Source organism: Haplochromis burtoni, unplaced genomic scaffold, assembly GCF_018398535.1.
Source record: "Haplochromis burtoni strain Fernald_Lab_line unplaced genomic scaffold, NCSU_Asbu1 Contig_89, whole genome shotgun sequence".
Taxonomy (NCBI): Eukaryota; Metazoa; Chordata; class Actinopteri; order Cichliformes; family Cichlidae; genus Haplochromis; species Haplochromis burtoni.
Window position 1 is genome coordinate 1,036,260 of NW_024582450.1, and position 17,384 is coordinate 1,053,643.

Consider the following 17,384-nt stretch of genomic DNA (forward strand, 5'->3'; position numbering starts at 1 on the left):
GCTTGGTACTACAAGAACCATAATGCATCATTTCATTCTCGGTCAGGAAAAAACATGGCTGCTCACTGTTCAACGACGGTATTTTTATTTACGTTTCGTTTGTTTTCTGCTTTACGACAAACAGAAGAAGAAATGGCTTATTTTGGTAGGGATGCTGTGTAAAAGTTCAATAATAAAAACTGTTAGAGTTTCATTAAGGCGACGTTGTTTTCCCAGTCGTTGTGACACAGTTCCCGACAGTGTGATTTTTTTTTTCTTTTCAATTTTCGCTGAGCTGTCAGCTGCTCGTTGGTGTCGGTGCTTTGCTAGCGTGCTGAGCTACCCAAACGACTGCAAATTTCATCCGGTACTAGTCGCAATGTTTAGTCCCGTAAAGTCTTCTTACTTCAGAGTCAGTCCGGCCATTGTCAACAGAGAACTCGGCAAAACCAAGATGAGATAGCAAGAGGGCACGTCGGAGTGCTAACACACGATTTACTGCAAGGCTGAACCCCAGCATAAGCGAGACACAACGGAATAATAACCACACAAACCCCCTAACGCAGCATGTTTGGGAATCTATTTGAGGAGGAGGAAGAGGAAGGCTTCTCTTCGACTTCCTCCAAGGGAAGAGTTTCAAAGATGGGAGATGAGCCACCTCCACGTCGAGGAAGAAGCAATCTGTGCGGCATCAAAAACCAGGGAGGGACCTGCTATCTGAACTCTCTGCTCCAGACCCTGCTCTTCACCCCCGAGTTCAGAGGTGAGGACAAGTGATCCTCCCTCCAGTACAGCTCATAATAATAAGGGGACAATTTAACATAGTTTGTTTAACATATTTGTTTTGTGGTGTGTGTTTGCAGAGGAGCTGTTCAGTTTGGTGCCAGACGAATTAGGATCCCTGGAAGACAAAGACAAACCAGAGGCTAAAGTATGTGTATGCATGGTTAATGTAGGTGCAGTCTCCATGGGTCTTTTTTTTATTTTATTTTAAAGTTAATGAGGTTTGCTCTCCTTCTCCTCAGGTCAGAGTGATCCCATTGGAGCTTCAGAGGCTCTTTGCCCATCTGTTGCTAGTGGACCAGCAGAGTGCTTCCACTGCTGGCCTTACTGACAGCTTTGGCTGGAACAGCAGTGAGGTATGTGCACTTTATTTGCTTCATGGAGGAGGAGAAAGCGAGGCTTGATTTACATGTCTAAGTGATGGATTTACCCACCAGTAATGTCAATTACTAGAGAACAGGCAACCACAGTTGTAAGAGAGTAAACCTATAACAGACCAAAGCTTGTACTTTTCACGTCTTTATTGAACACACTGAATGATTCCTCACAGTCGAGGCAAGACGTGTTTTTCCAACACATTTCTGGGACTCATTGTTTGGGGCTGCTGTGCTACTTCAAGGCCTGGATGCCTTGCAGTAAGTTGAGGAAACGATGGTAGATCAATACCTTTTACAGGAGACTGTCAGGATAGGGCGGTGCATGATCTCAGGAGATGTTGGTTGATGCACCAGGACAATGAGTCATCAAAACATATAAACTGACAAAAGAATGCTTTGGCACAGTTTTTTTTTTCTTTGATCCAAAATTCTTCTTCAGTGTCTCTACAGTTACAGGAAGTGGGCTGTTTTTCATACTTATTACTTGATACAGTCAGTAAAGACATGATAACTACAGGGAGTGCAGAATTATTAGGCAAGTTGTATTTCTGAGGAATAATTTTATTATTGAACAACAACCATGTTCTCAATGAACCCAAAAAACTCATTAATATCAAAGCTGAATGTTTTTGGAAGTAGTTTTTAGTTTGTTTTTAGTTTTAGCTATTTTAGGGGGATATCTGTGTGTGCAGGTGACTATTACTGTGCATAATTATTAGGCAACTTAACAAAAAACAAATATATACCCATTTCAATTATTTATTTTTACCAGTGACACCAATATAACATCTCCACATTCACAAATATACAGTTTCTGACATTCAAAAACAAAACAAAAACAAATCAGCGACCAATATAGCCACCTTTCTTTGCAAGGACACTCAAAAGCCTGCCATCCATGGATTCTGTCAGTGTTTTGATCTGTTCACCATCAACATTGCGTGCAGCAGCAACCACAGCCTCCCAGACACTGTTCAGAGAGGTGTACTGTTTGTCCCTCCTTGTAAATCTCACATTTGATGATGGACCACAGGTTCTCAATGGGGTTCAGATCAGGTGAACAAGGAGGCCATGTCATTAGTTTTTCTTCTTTTATACCCTTTCTTGCCAGCCACGCTGTGGAGTACTTGGACGCGTGTGATGGAGCATTGTCCTGCATGAAAATCATGTTTTTCTTGAAGGATGCAGACTTCTTCCTGTACCACTGCTTGAAGAAGGTGTCTTCCAGAAACTGGCAGTAGGACTGGGAGTTGAGCTTGACTCCATCCTCAACCCGAAAAGGCCCCACAAGCTCATCTTTGATGATACCAGCCCAAACCAGTACTCCACCTCCACCTTGCTGGCGTCTGAGTCGGACTGGAGCTCTCTGCCCTTTACCAATCCAGCCACGGGCCCATCCATCTGGCCCATCAAGACTCACTCTCATTTCATCAGTCCATAAAACCTTAGAAAAACCAGTCTTGAGATATTTCTTGGCCCAGTCTTGACGTTTCAGCTTGTGTGTCTTGTTCAGTGGTGGTCGTCTTTCAGCCTTTCTTACCTTGGCCATGTCTCTGAGTATTGCACACCTTGTGCTTTTGGGCACTCCAGTGATGTTGCAGCTCTGAAATATGGCCAAACTGGTGGCAAGTGGCATCTTGGAGTAAGACAACATGCATGAAGAGGATGATGAGGGGAAAGTACTCATTTGCCTAATAATTCTGCACTCCCTGTAGGTGTGGGTTATTAGTTTAGTCAGGTAGTGTCTGTCCATAATTACACAATCCACATTTACGTAGCTCATGGCACATAGTTACCTCTTTGTTTACATAAATCCTACCTGGAACCACCACGAGTATATGGAACAGGGAAACTTAACAAGGAACCAAAGGCCTGTTTGAGAATATAACGAAAGTTTCCGGGCATCACCCATGCAAACAATAAAAGTAGTTATGTGATCTCAAAAGGATCTTCTAATCAGCTAAAAACATCTGTTATAATGTTGTTTATTTACTACCTAATTGTTAGGAATTAGGAATATTTCCAGCAACTCGTTGAATCAGTGGAGTGAAGAATTAAGGCAGTTCTTAAGGCAAAACTAGGTCCAACCTGGTACTAAAAACATGTACCTAATAAAGTGGTATATATTTACTGGAAGGGAAGCCGTGGATCTTAATTGAATGCAGATTTTACTTAACCCTAACCCTGTCTGTAGTTGCTGGGCAGCTAGCTGTCTGACATCAGTCTGATAGGAAATACTTACTGAAGTTAAACTCCAGAATCAATTGCAAATTTAAGGATAATCTTACATCAATATTTCATAATTGGACAATATAAACACCACCATTTGCCTCCATAGAAATACTCAGATTTAATACATAGAAAACTCAGTCTGTGCTGTAGCTTCGCTGTCCTCAGATTCAACTTTGCCTCTTGTTTTTCCACTTTTGTGGACCTAACAATCTAATTCTGTGTACATGTGACAGTTAACAGAAACTAGATTTTAGACACACTAACTTTTATCAGCCCACGACTGGAATTCCATTTTGTCTGGAGCCTGTTCAGCTGCCTACAAGCAAAATTAATACAATAAGAAAGAACAGAAAGAAACAGAATTTGCCACAGGGCATGCAAACCACACGTTCAAGTGAAAACTGTACATTCTGTGATATGTTTAAACTTGAAGCAGTGCTCTAAAACCTTTGAAATATGACGTGCTGGAGAGATCATTCGCGTATTCGGGTAAAAATGTTGGAACAAATAAGTTGCTGTGTGTTATTTACTGATTTAAAATAAAGAGTGACTTGCTATCGTCCTTACTTACTACAGTTTTAGTGCAGTTTAAAATATACTGTATATTTTGAAGTCATAAAGATTTAAAGATTTAAATGTACCTGTAGGGTCCAACAGACATATAAATTAACATTATTATTCTTTTATTGTCACTGATGTTTTGGTATTTTTTTCAATTTACAAACCATAATGCAGAAATAATTTAGAAATGATGTCATCCATAGTTTTTACATAGAAACTTGTGATATTAGTGTTTACAGCACTGGTCACTGTCTGCAGCAGAGTAGCATTACAGCTGAGGACGCTGCAGAGACAAGCAACGTATTTATGTTGTGTTGAAAACGACATGAAACAGATTGCCTTAAAACTTAATGAGCAAGCATCCCATTGTTTTTCTTTTCATTTCTCAGCATCATCTCACAAAAACCCAGGGTTACTTGTGCCACATTATATTGAAAAAAATAAATTAGCATCAACAATAATACAAGTAAATGTAATAAATATATAAGGCAGGGGGCAGAAATGTAAACACTGAATCTGCTAAGAGTTTTTACTAAGGCTGGATTGAATCTTATTTATTTATTTATTTATAGGTAGTATTGGATCTGTGGCACATTTTTTTTGTTTGTTCCTAAATTGATTCTTTTTCTGTTGTCACGTTGTTGTTGTTTTTTAAGGGAACAAATCAGCATGATGTGCAGGAGCTGAACAGGATTTTGTTCAGTGCATTAGAGCACTCTCTTGTGGGCACCAGTGGCAGTACATTTATTCACCGTCTCTACCATGGAACCATTGTCAACAGTATCGTCTGCAAGGAGTGTGGAAATGTCAGCCAGAGACAGGTGTGTGCAAACCCAAACTCATGACATTACAGAACACGATGCAATAAAATGCGTCTTAAATGCAAAGAGAACAATAATCAATGAACCTAATTTGTTTGTCTTCTTCAGGAGGACTTCCTGGACCTGACAGTGTGTGTTTGTGGTCTGCCTAGTCTGGAAGACGCTTTGTGGAACATGTTTGTGGCAGAAGAGCTGTTTGAGGGCAATAACCTATACCGCTGTGCACAGTGTGACAGACTGGTCACTGCTGCCAAGGTCAGTGCCAATTTTCAGACAGCGTAAATACAGCAGTGAAGAATACAATGCAGTAAACATTTGTACTTTTTTACCATGCTCGACATTACAATGATTTCTTCCACTTTAGTTACATTAACAATATGTAATTTGTTCTTTCTCACTATTCTTATTATCCAGTCTGCTAAACTAAGGAAACTCCCTCCATTCATGACTATGTCTTTACTGAGATTCAGCTTTGACTTTGCTAAATGTGAGCGATACAAGGAAACAGGACGTTACAGCTTCCCCCTCACCATCAACCTACGACCCTTTTGTGAACAGGTACTTGGGAAATTTAAAATTTAGCTTATGAAACACACTTTGCTGCATTAAAATGGCTTTTACTGTTATATTTCCCCCCTCCCACAGGCTGATGGAGATGACTCTGACTACTCCTATGAGCTCTTCTCTGTCATCATCCATAAGGGTGGCTGCTATGGTGGCCACTACCATGTTTACATCAAGGATGTGGATAAACTTGGTCGATGGGAGCCACCGGTGAGAAAAAGAGATGAGCCAAAAGAAAGTACACCCTCTGTTAATTCAAAGGTTTTTACATATCAGAACATGATCAAAATGATCTGGTCCTTAACAAGTCTGCAGTAACAACCTCAGATGAACAGCAACACATGATATATTATTAATGTGTCATTATTTATTTAACAGCAAGTAAGCCAAAATGCATACTAAGTACACCCCATGATTCAGTGGCTTGTAGAACAACATTTAGAAGCAATTGACTTTATCAGTCTCTCACATCATTGTGGAGGAATTTTGGCCCACTCATGTTGGCAGTCATTATGGCACAGCTCTCTTGAAATCCTATCACAACATTTCAGTCAGGTTGAGGTCTGTATTTTGACAGGGTCATTGCAACACTTTGATTTCTTTCTTTTGTTCAAATGCATTTTTGCAAACCTAACCTGTGTTGTTCTTTTTAGAAACAAGCGTCTTTTTCTTGGCAAACCTTCCAAAACAAGCTGTACTTGCTCAGTCTTTTTTTAAATTCTACTGGGATGAGCTTAAGCATTTAGCACACTAACTGAGGTCTTTAGAGTCTGAGATGTAACTCTTGGGTTTTCTGCAGTTTCTCTGAGCTTTGCAGGGTCTGACCCTGAGGTAAGTTTGCTGGGGTGTCCATTCCTGGGAAGACAGCTGTTTTGAATGTTTTCCACTCGAGAATAATCTTTCTCACTGTAGAATTATGGGCTTCAGATTGTCTGGAAATTGTTTAGGCACCAATTGTCAAAACTTCTGCTTTTATAGAGGTGGTTACATTTCTGTAATCATTTAATCAGGTGCATTTGATTATGAGGACCTTGCTGCTACTTACCCTCTTAATAATGACACCGATAACATGTCACATGTTATTATTCATCTCAGGTTGCCTAATTTTAAGATCTGCAGATCAGGGTGTACTTTCTTTTTCCACTGACAGTATACTAACCGCCTGTACTTGGAATAATATTTTAGAATATGATACACATTGATTTTCTTTGTGTACTATTATCAGCAAATTAAGAAAAGCTTCTCATTGTCAGGAGGAAGACTGCAAACCTAAAACTCAAAAGAAAGCTAAAGTGGAGTTTAAGGAAGTGTTGGAGCCAAAACTTCATGAAGATGACCCTTTGTCCATCGTCACCACTATTATTGCCCAGGTACTGCATGAAAAATCGTAATTCTCATTTTCATTTTTTGAGTTTTGACCAGCATTGAGATGCTGATGAATAATGAATAAAATGCTGTGTCTTTGCTGTCCACTAGGAGTCATCAAAGAGTGTCCTGCTGGACCAGTTGGGCCAGAAACTCTTGGATAAGATTGGTTCATCATGGAACAAAAAGTTCAGAAAACAGTATGGACCCATTTGCAAGGTATCATTAGTTTCAGGTTTTGACTATGTAACTAAGCTTCTGTCATTTTGTGTGCATGCAAATCCTGAATCCTGTTGCAATGCTTGGTCTTTTATAATTTAGTTCCTGCAGTCGCACAATGATGTTTTCATGATGGTGTCCAATGGCACTCGAGTGGCGCTTAAGGCAAACCCACCAAGCCCAGCGACTGAGCTCCCCAGCCCCGCAGAGCTTACCTCAAACTCTGATCCTTCACCAGCTCCAGTCTCGGGAGCTTCTGAGCCACAGCTTTCACTAAACCAGAAGCCAGAACCGGAACCAGAGGTACTAAAGCAACAAGCTTTGTATCAGGAATGCAGGGTTTAAATTACAGTCCAGTCTCAAGTCTTTTGAAGCCTCAAGTTTGTTTTTCTTCAGATTCCTGGTAGACATCTTGTGATTACTTTGATGCCTGTTTTCTCACGGAGCATCCTCCTGTCTGTCAGCAGGGTAGCCACTGGTTTGACCTCAATGACTCATCTGTGACCTCCATCAGGGAGTCGGACATAGAGAAGCAGTTCCAGGGCAAAGAGAGCGCCTACATGCTGTTTTACAGAAAAACACAGCTGCACAGGCCCAGTGAAGGTAATGAATACCATATTTTGCATTTGTAATGGAAAGATTATATCCGCTTAGTTCGACAAGGGAAGGAAATAGGGGAGAGGTGAAGTTAGAGTTCAGAGGGTTCTTGTTAATATAAGGATCAGTTAATTGTTGATTTAATCTAAATGACTAGATACAAGTAGTAATAAAAGTCATAATAAAAAGACTAGCTAATTGTTTTATGCTTTATTTTCCAGCTCTAAACAATCCCCAATATAAAGTTCCTTCTCACCTCATCCAGATGGCTCAGGAGGAGAATATCAGACTGCAGCAGATGCGGTATAGAAATGAATAAATTTATACATGATGCTCTCATCAGTTCACCTGAAGCTGTTTAGTATCTGACTCACAATCATGACAGTCCAGCTGTATCTTAAATTTAAACCAAACAACAAATAGAAAAAATGAGAAATCTGAGCTACTTATGCAAGTTATTCATAGGAGTTTCTTTGCTTTTGTTGCAGTGAAGAGTTTGAAGCCACTAATAACACACTGGAGCTGCGTCTGCACCTGGCTCCCTCTTATAGGCTAGAAAATGGAGCTCTGCAACCAGTCAGGAACAAACCAAGCGGCAGCACTGCTCTGAGTTTTGACCGTAGAAAGACTGTGGGAGACCTGCGATTAGCTATCTATCAGGTATTGTACCTCTGAAATCAACAGCTGTTCTATGTTGAGGTCCTGAAGGTGACAATAACAATAAATTGTTTGTTTAGATGCAGGAATTCTGGGAGGGAGATATGGCTCTGACTGTGGCCAAGAGTCTTCCAGCAGGTTTACACCTCTACAATACTCTCACAGGTTAGAACCTTAAATAAAGGCTTAAATAGATAAAAGGTAGTGATTTATTTATTTTGTAACTACACTCTGTTTTCTTTCTGTACAGATGACAGTGTTTCCCTGTACAGTGCAGGCATCTGCACAAACACAGAGCTGTTTGTGTGGAATGGCAGAGAGGTGAGGAGAGGCATGATTCATCACCTGCTTTGTTGGTCGATAACTGGCATCTAAAATGTTTTTATGATCTTTTCAGGTGTGTGGTGCATCTGTCTTGACTGGGGCTGAGTGGGAGCCTGTCCTGCTGACTGTGGTGCGTCCCTTTTTAGGTGATGATGTGGATAAAGAGGTGGAGGAAGATGTGGAGAGTGAGGAGAACAGAAAAGGTTTTGAAAATGGTGGTCCAGGGCTCAAGAGGGAGGCAAGAGGGTTTGCTGGTGGTGTGACTCTTGGGGAGGTGAGGGACTCACTCGGGGAACCTAAGGAAAGCCTGCTGTGCCAAGAACATAAGGGAGGCAAAAAAAGGGAAGAGGAGGCAGGAGAAGGTGGAGGGTCAAGTGGATGGAGAGTTTTCCCCCCTGACGACATGCAGCGGACACTGAAGGAGCTGTCGCTGAAAGATGGAGATGCACTGTTGGTGCTGGAGCCACAGTCTTTTGACAGCAGGTAAGTTTCCTATCATGTGCTAAGCATTATGGAGGTTTTCTTTATGTGTTTGTTTTAAAACCTTCTTCCCAACTGTCTTTAGCATCTTCACTCGAAATGGAGATGTTGTCACTGTGACTACACCGTCTGACTGCCGCTGGCTCCAGGTGGAGTTCCGGCCTATTGCGAAAGGAGGTGAAGGGAACAAGGAAGAGGAGAATTTTAAGAAAATCAAGGTTCCAGCCACAGGAAATATGGTCAGCAGTTTGTTTGTGGCTCTCTCTACTTCCTTTATATCTTTTTATTTAAGAGATATCTAAAATTACTTGATTTTTCTTTCCCACAGCTGCTGTCTGAGGTGAAACTGAGGGCCATAGAGGAGCTGCAGTTAGGGGATCAAACCCCAGGCAAGATGCATACTTATGGAAAACTGCAGCACTACACAAGCACATCAATACTTCATATTAAAAGTACAGGGTTTATCAAAAAGAATGCTCAAATTTCAAATAGCCATATTTTTGTTAAAAGTAATGGAGTTAGAAGTTTCCAGGAACCTGTAAAATACATGCCTGAATATAGTTTTAGATACAAAACTTATGTTTACAAGTGCTCAATATGTCCCCCTCCAGACTCATGGCAAATGTCCATACAATATTCAAACTGGGCCCATACTTTTGCGAGCATGTCTGGAGTCATTGCACCTGATGCTGTTATTATCCTATGTAGTGGCACTTTGAAGTCAAATCGAGTCTTTTTGTTACACAGTTAGAAACTTAACACAGGTTTTTATGTTGTTGTTGTTGTTGTTGTTGTTGTTGTTGTTGTGTTTTTTTTTTTTTTTTTTTTTTTTTTTACCTTTTTATATCTTTAATTTACCAGCTATGTAACCAACAGACAAGTTTTGGGATTTTTTTCAAAGCAGGAAAAGCACAGGTGTAATTATTAGCATTAATGTTGGATATATTACATATAGCTGAGTTAGAGCTGCTGTTTTTTTTTGTTTTTTTTTAGTACACAAAACGTAACACATGTTTTTTTTCCTCCAAGTTTCTATTCAGGCAGCTACAGAGTGTATTTTTGTGTAAGGTTTTTAAATGTACGCTCCTAAGCTGGCCATTTTTCCTGCTTCACTGACCAGGTGCAGAGTACTGTTTGAGGCAGTCTGACTGCACAGGGAAACTCCTTCCTCCAGGTACTGTGTCATTTGTTACCTCAGGGTAATTTTAATAGTGCAGATCACTTAGAGTTGGAAATCCCCCTCATTTTGCCAAAATATTTAGATTTGCTTTCCTTTACAGTTTTCCCTTATTAAAAAGTTGAAGCGGTACTCCCCCCTGCTTTTAATTTTCTTCTCTTCATGTGCCTTTGAAATCTTAAAACACGTTTATGAATCGCACTTGTGTCGTCCTATTCTCGTTTGCCTGACAGTGTGTGAAGAGTCGAGCGTTCGGGATGCAGGGGTGCGACTCATGACCACACTGACTCTCTGTCCGGGTACTAGCCCCAAGGCATCGCAGGTGTGTCTTTTATTTGAAGTCTTCAATGACGTCTCTTTTACTTGCAGCTGCACTGAACAAAGTTGCAGAACCTTTAATCAAGACCTGCAATTTAAAACGACAAAAACAAATCATGGCACATTTAAAAAGCTTGTTTGAAGTTTAGAAATTTACACTTTGCTTTGCAGCTTTTCTTGCACTTTACTGTGGGTGCAGCTCCCTCTGCTGGCATGGAGATGGACATAATTGTGGAGAAGACTAGCACTGTTAAAGAGGTAAGGAAATAAAACTGTACATCATGGTCATAAAATTTTCTGCACTGAATAAAAATGTGTAATATTTTCTTTGCAGTGTCTAAAAACAATGCTGGACGCAGTTGGACTTGATGGTAAAACACTTTTTTACTTTGGTTTTCCTAATGTATGTTTGCATTTGCTTTAGCCTCAGCATTTGTGAATTTGGCATTCCTTCTCACAAAGATGATCTCCTTATTTATAAATGTGTTTTTAGGCACATGTTGGCACTTGAGGAGGCTTGATTGGTGTGAAGAGGTCGGAGAGCCACTTATGGATGAGGTAAATAAGTGGAGAACTATTGTAATAAGTCAATACAATACAATACTGCTTACCTTTTGTTAATTGACTAATTCTTATTTGTGATGATGGTGGACAGGAAGTCTCCACGGTCTGTGATGTTTGCAGATAACATTGTGATCTGTAGTGAGGGTAGGGAACTGGTGAGGTGGAGACATGCACTAGATAGAAGAGGAATGGAAGTTAGTAGAAGCAAGATGGAGAATACATGCGTGTGAATGAAAGGGAGACATGTTTAACAGTGAATATGCACATATTTTAAATACTTGAGGTCAACCATCCAAATGCAGGGGGTTGGTGTGACAGAGAAAGATGCTAGAGATAGGTAGAGCACCAAGAAGAAGACAATTTCTTAATTAATTCACTGTTTAAATGTTGCAATTAGTTTAAGTGACAGTAAAATAGTTTCATTATTACTCTGATATCATCTACTCAGTAGAAGTTACCCACATATGTTCCAGTGCACATGACTAATAAATCTTTATGGCCTTTGATTCTCAGGATGCTTCTCTGTCAGAGCTGAAAATCAGCAATGGAGAGACATTAGTTGTCACAGAAGGAAATTTGCCTTCGAAGGTACTTCAGTGTTTTGAATGTAATTGTGGATTAATGATGTGTTATAGCTTTATGTAGTGCTTTAGCATTTTTATGTCTTGTTTTTTCCATCAGGGTTTCCTAAAGATATCTATATGGCTGTACTGGCATCCAAAAAACATGGAAAGAGATTTTAATCACACAGAGAAGGGGCCTGCTGACGGGCAGATGCCTGCAGGAACAACACACAATCAGTTACCTCCTTTATGTAATGGAAACGCTGCAGAGCTCAGACATGTGGGGCAGATAGAGATATCAGATGAGGCCACTTTGGAGGACCTTAAAACTCAGGTGAACTGTTTTGGTTGTGTATGTGCTGACTGTCTCTTATAGTTAGCTATTTTCAGATGAAATACATGCTCACTTTGCTTTTAGGTTTTGACGCTGCCTGCCCTTCAGGAAGTGTGTGTGCCCACCACTGGATTCATGCGTGTTTGGCAGCTGGAGGGACGGAAGCTAGCCCGAATCCTCAGAGGACCGCAAGCCACACTCAGGTCTGAATGCTGTGCTCTCATTCGTACATTAATGGTCAGAGGATTGTTTTTTGTTATTGACAGATGAAGGTCACTGAGTGATTCCTTCTTATTATCCTTTTGGTTTCTCCTTCTTCAGGAAGATGAAGCTGACCAGTGGTGCAAACCTTTGTGTGCAGACACTACTGAAAGAGGAAGATCTTGGGTAAGTATTGTGTTACAGCTCTTTTCTTACAAAACCTAACCCAATGTAATATCTAAATACTTCATTATGAAGTGTGTCTATTGCGCACATTTTTGTTTTTTAGTAACTTTTTAAAATAATTTTCCTTCTTTAACTGTTTCCTATTCACAAGGCCAAAAGACGTGCTGCTCTATGTTAAAATGGGAATACCAGGAGAGAGGTCTTACTACCCTTCAGAGGAACTGGTTTGGAATGCGACCCACGATTCCTCGCCTCGCTCTTTACGCACTTGTCTGGCTGCACGCTATGGCCTCTCTCCAGACTCTCTGCTGTTGGCCAAACACCAGCCAGACAAACACATCTGGGAGGAAATCTCCAACTGGGTACGATTAGATGAGGGAAGGTTCTTGAGTAGGAACCTGGTTGGGGGTGATACTGTATATACTTGCACTCTCTTGCATGCACTATTTTGTGCATGAAATTAGATTTGGCCTTCACTAAGTAGTTTGTCTTTAACTCTTAGACCCAACAGGTCTCCAAAAAGAAGAAGAAGAAAAAAACAGAATCACTCCTGGGAACACCGTTCCACCTCAAAGATGGTGACACAATTGGCGTCAAGGTAAATGCCTGTTTAATAAACTCTGTTCTGCTTTGGTTTCAGAGACACTCAGTCTGTTTTCCATACTTTTTTCAGAATCTTTTGATTGACAACAACAGGAACTTTATCACTCTGGAAGACGAGCAGGGCCAGCAGAGGCTCAGAGAGGAGGCTGAGGAACGCAGGAAAGGGTGAGAGCCCTTGGATACATGTAACAGCAGGGAAAATGCTTCTTATTTAATGAGAAATTAATATTAGTGTTTTCACTCAGTCATTTTACAGCAATGATGCAATCCATAAAGACTGTGTCCATTGGTGTTTGTTATGTTTTATGTTATTTGTGACTCTTGCTTACTTTCAGAGGGCAGGCTGCAGGCGCTGGTGAATCACTTAAGAAAGCTGGACAGACCAAATCCAGGAAACCAGAGGTGGCACTCTCAATCAGTGTTGGGGAATTCAGATAGCGTCCTTCTTCCATTTGTATAGATCACAATGAACTGTGATACTACATGCACACACTGTGAGATGCCACATTGCAATTCAGACATCTGACATCAGTCTTGTGCAATTTGTTTTTCGAGTACTGTTTGCATAGTGACTTTCTCCACAAATCTCTTAAATCAAACCCTAAACCGCTTCCTACTTCTCAACTTTCTGACGGACAAAGAGAAGGAATTTATTTTTGGCACTTTGATTTGCTGTTTTGTTATAACTGACTTTGATTTGCATCGTTCCTATGCAACATTTCTGTTTTGAATGGATTATCCATATTTGTCTTGATTCCTCCCTCTACAGACTTTCAAAATATGATAAATCAGTCTGCTTTCTGGTTTGTTTGTTTTTTTTGTTTGTTTGTTTTTTGGTGTGCGGATCATATTTTATATTCTGACACTCTTGGTTTCTCAAAGGCAAATTGTTGAGTGTTTTGTCCACTCAGGATTGGCAGTTATGAACTGACACATGTGCTTACTGGAACTCCTGTTAATTATGAGCCAGTACAGCCAGTACAGGTCAAAATTTATACCCAAGCCACATGCCAGTGATCAATATTCTGGTATTCTTCAATAAATTGTTCTGAGTGACCAGCCAGTGCAGTAGGCAATTGCCTTCAATATGTTCTAATGTTCTTTAATAGGGAACTTGTTGTATAGAAAGTGACTACTTTTTATAACTAACCTGTCACTGTGCAGCACGAGCAAAAATGTTTCTCTGGATCAGCCGCTGTATTGATTTTAGGTTGATAAAGGAGAGGAGAGACAGGCCTTAATGTGGAGAAGCCTTAGTGCTGCTCTGTCCTCCCTACCTCACGCTGCCTCTCTCTCTCTCTACCTCTTCTGCCCTGTCATTTCTTTTTCTGGTTTTCATAGTTTTATTTCCTTTTATTTCCTCCATTGCTGTAAAGTACCATTAAGTATTTAGGCAATAACGCATTGGTAAAAGTTTTGACTCTGTGCCCTTAACACTGAGTGTGACATGATGCATCTAATTAAGTATAATGGGAAAATAAATAATATTTGAAACATTATCCAGACTTTTGTAGGTGAAGATTAAAGTAGGATGATCTTCCTTTTACCTTTTTATTTCACATTCAGATTAGCTGTATAGAGCAGAAACACATACTGCTGAACTGTTCTTCTTGAGTGTGTAGAAGTAAAGACCCATGAAGCGTCTTTGTGGAACATTAATTGTTTTAGTTGCTTGCAATATTTGTGAACTTCAGGGAATTTAAAAAATGACTCTTTAGATAAGTTATTTGAAAGAAGCGACAAATAATTACATTGTTGAATGAAATATGATGGGGATTTAATTTTCACACAAAAGATTTTTTTAAGCTGCTTCGTTCATTAATCTGGCCTTGACCGGTGCCAAGATTTTTCAAGTAGAAATGTTTTTGTTCTTTTTTTTAAAAGAAATTATTTGAAGCAGATAATAAAACTGTTCTACAATATACTCAGCAATAGATGGACTTCTTTTTGTATAATGTGGTATCGTTTACTAGTGTTAATGATTACATCTTTGGTGTCATTGATAAGGACTGATCTACTGTATTGTAAGAGTGGACAACTGTTTGTACTCATGTCGGACTGTATTTGCAGAAAGTATTTTATGAACAATAAAGGTATACAATCATAATTACCAGTCATGTTAATGACAAATAACTACTATTACATCAGTAATCTGTTAGTTTAAAACTGATTCTTATGGATTCCTTTTCTAAAAAATATTTAGTAAATCTTACATCTGGCGCAAACATTAAAGGGCCACTGAGTATAATTAGGATTTCCTACTAATTAATTAGGATTAACCAGATAATTCTCCATTTTTGAAACATGGTATAAATAATATTTATTAAATACACTTTGGTTTTTATCCATTATGTCCCAAAATGAGTGACAGATTTGATAAAATTAGCGGGAAAGTGTTTACAGACGTTAAGTCAGAAAGCTGGTTTCCCAAAAACTTCTGGACCGAAAGTCTTTTTACAAGCAAATCTATCACCATCTGGTGGCCTTCAGATAGAAGGGCAGGTTTAAGGTACATTGACATTAGCTTCTTTTTTCCGATCTGGATGCTACGTCCATGCTTTACACTGTAGGTCTGTGTCCTGCAGAATAGTTCCTATGGATTTATCCAGTGGGATAACAAAGGATAAACCCTAGTGCTTTGAGGATCCTGTGACTTTTACAACAAGTAGCTATTGCAGGGTCATCATCACCACAGGCTGTGGGAGATTATGTCTAATTGTTTTTAAACTAAATTTAGTTATAAACCAAAATCTAAAAAGTTGAGGTATTTAAATACCTGCAGCCTCAGCCGCTAGGCACAAAAAGACAGATATGAACAACAACCAAAGTACTCATTCACAGTTTACTACAAAACCGCTGATGCCGGTCTGGTTCTTTATTTCTGTCTATGCAATATCTACAGTTTGTCTTTATGTAATAACATTTTTCTACATGTTCTCACATTTTACGACATATTTACATAAATAGTGCATATTCTGGACAGAGGATGCAGACTATAAAGAGGGTTTGTATGATAAAGGAGGATAGGGATGATCTGCTATGACAAAAGGGAGCAGCTGAAATGGGAAATTATTATATTTATATATATTTCAACATCCGAGAGTCCCTGGTTAAAATCTCTTTGTAGTTTATGTAAAAATCCGCTATATTAGCTAAACTACCCGCTGTGACAACCCTGCCGCCCTTCCAAGATTTTTTGAGCGTCCCACCGAGACATTAAGAGCGCGTTCCATTTTGACCAATCACAGTCTTCAAGTGTTCGGGAAGATCCAATCAGGATTTCGCGCCACTGCTTACGTAACCACTCTCCGTTATCGTATTCATAAGAGGGGCGGGCCCGCTTTTGCGGCTCCAGGATTTAATCCACGGAAATAAGAGACACTCTGACAGTGTGACACAGAAGTGGACCAACAACATCTGCAAAAATGGTTGAGGCTTTCTGCGCTACATGGAAACTGGTCGACAGCCAGAACTTTGATGACTACATGAAGGCACTCGGTGAGCAAAAAAACGCCTGTTGTACAGTTACCGTGATTTTTTTAAATTTTTTTTTACATTTATTAAATATTTAAACTTTTATTTTAAACTTTTACTTTATTTAAACTTTTTTTTGACAGGCGTTGGCTTTGCCACGAGACAAGTGGGTAATGTCACCAAACCAACTGTAGTGATCAGCCAGGATGGAGACAAGGTGGTGGTGAAAACTCAGAGCACCTTCAGGAACACTGAGCTCTCTGCCAAGCTGGGAGAGGAGTTTGATGAGACCACGCCTGATGACCGGCATGTCAAAGTAAGATGAGTAAAACTTGAGGGTGTGATCACTGATGATTTCCTTCTGCTGGTCCGAAATAAAAAATAAAAATAAAAAAAAGTTCTTTTTTTTTCTGCTCGTAGTCGACCTTCTCCATGGATGGAGATACATTTGTGCATGTGCAGAAGTGGGATGGCAAAGAGACCAAGTTTGTCAGAGAAATCAAGGATGGGAAGATGGTGATGGTAAGACCGCCTGTTCTGCTGGGATTACATCAGTTTTTAAGAGGCCTTTGAAAGCATCTTGTTCTGCAGGGACACCTTGTCTTTGCATATATGCAGCAACTCATAACATATGACTGCAACAGACTGAAATACTTGCTGAATAATCAGGTGATAATGTTAACTGCCAGTCTGTCTAAAACAGATTTTCTTTTTTCTTCTGCCTCCAGACATTAACCTTTGAAGGAGTCCAGGCTGTCCGCACGTATGAGAAAGCCTAATTTTCAACATCTACTTGAAAGAGCAAATCATTCCAGCTATAAGGAAATGTTGTTTTCCTTATTATTATTATTATTTTTTAAGTAAAAAAAGTGTTTTGACATTTTGCTGTGATTTGCACTTGTTTGAACATGAGATAAATATTTTGTAAGATCTTTTGTGAAGGCCTCAACAAAAGGGAAAATAAACTTCTGGGCTAAACTTTCTCAATGTCTCAAAGGTTCATCA

The 17,384-nt window shown here is 39.7% G+C and overlaps 2 protein-coding genes across 4 annotated transcripts; both read left to right on the forward strand.

Annotated features, from left to right (window-relative positions):
* The first annotated feature begins 47 nt into the window (after positions 1-47).
* On the forward strand, positions 48-15,027 carry usp40 (ubiquitin specific peptidase 40). 3 transcript variants are annotated; one of them, XM_014337468.2, is made up of 31 exons: positions 48-742; positions 843-910; positions 1,005-1,118; positions 4,589-4,753; positions 4,862-5,008; positions 5,168-5,311; positions 5,399-5,527; positions 6,571-6,687; positions 6,794-6,901; positions 7,004-7,204; positions 7,366-7,504; positions 7,720-7,801; positions 7,987-8,158; positions 8,236-8,320; positions 8,406-8,476; positions 8,553-8,962; positions 9,045-9,198; positions 9,288-9,348; positions 10,080-10,133; positions 10,370-10,458; positions 10,626-10,712; positions 10,789-10,825; positions 10,948-11,012; positions 11,532-11,606; positions 11,700-11,915; positions 12,024-12,118; positions 12,237-12,302; positions 12,454-12,664; positions 12,805-12,900; positions 12,976-13,070; positions 13,241-15,027. In XM_014337468.2, exons 1-31 carry the CDS (start codon positions 547-549, stop codon positions 13,341-13,343), a joined length of 3,852 nt encoding a protein of 1,283 aa, XP_014192954.1. In that variant the 5' UTR covers positions 48-546; the 3' UTR covers positions 13,344-15,027. The 3 variants fall into 3 exon arrangements, with proteins under 3 accessions (XP_014192954.1, XP_014192952.1, XP_005934376.1); XM_014337466.2 differs by having other exon boundaries at positions 49-742; positions 12,000-12,118; XM_005934314.2 differs by having other exon boundaries at positions 49-742; positions 7,369-7,504; positions 12,000-12,118.
* Positions 15,028-16,242: 1,215 nt separating this feature from the next.
* fabp7a (fatty acid binding protein 7, brain, a) lies at positions 16,243-17,361 on the forward strand. The gene is made up of 4 exons (XM_005934313.3): positions 16,243-16,403; positions 16,523-16,695; positions 16,800-16,901; positions 17,108-17,361. The coding sequence occupies exons 1-4, from the start codon at positions 16,331-16,333 to the stop codon at positions 17,156-17,158; spliced, it is 399 nt and encodes a 132-aa protein (XP_005934375.1). The 5' UTR covers positions 16,243-16,330; the 3' UTR covers positions 17,159-17,361.
* Positions 17,362-17,384: the final 23 nt, after the last annotated feature.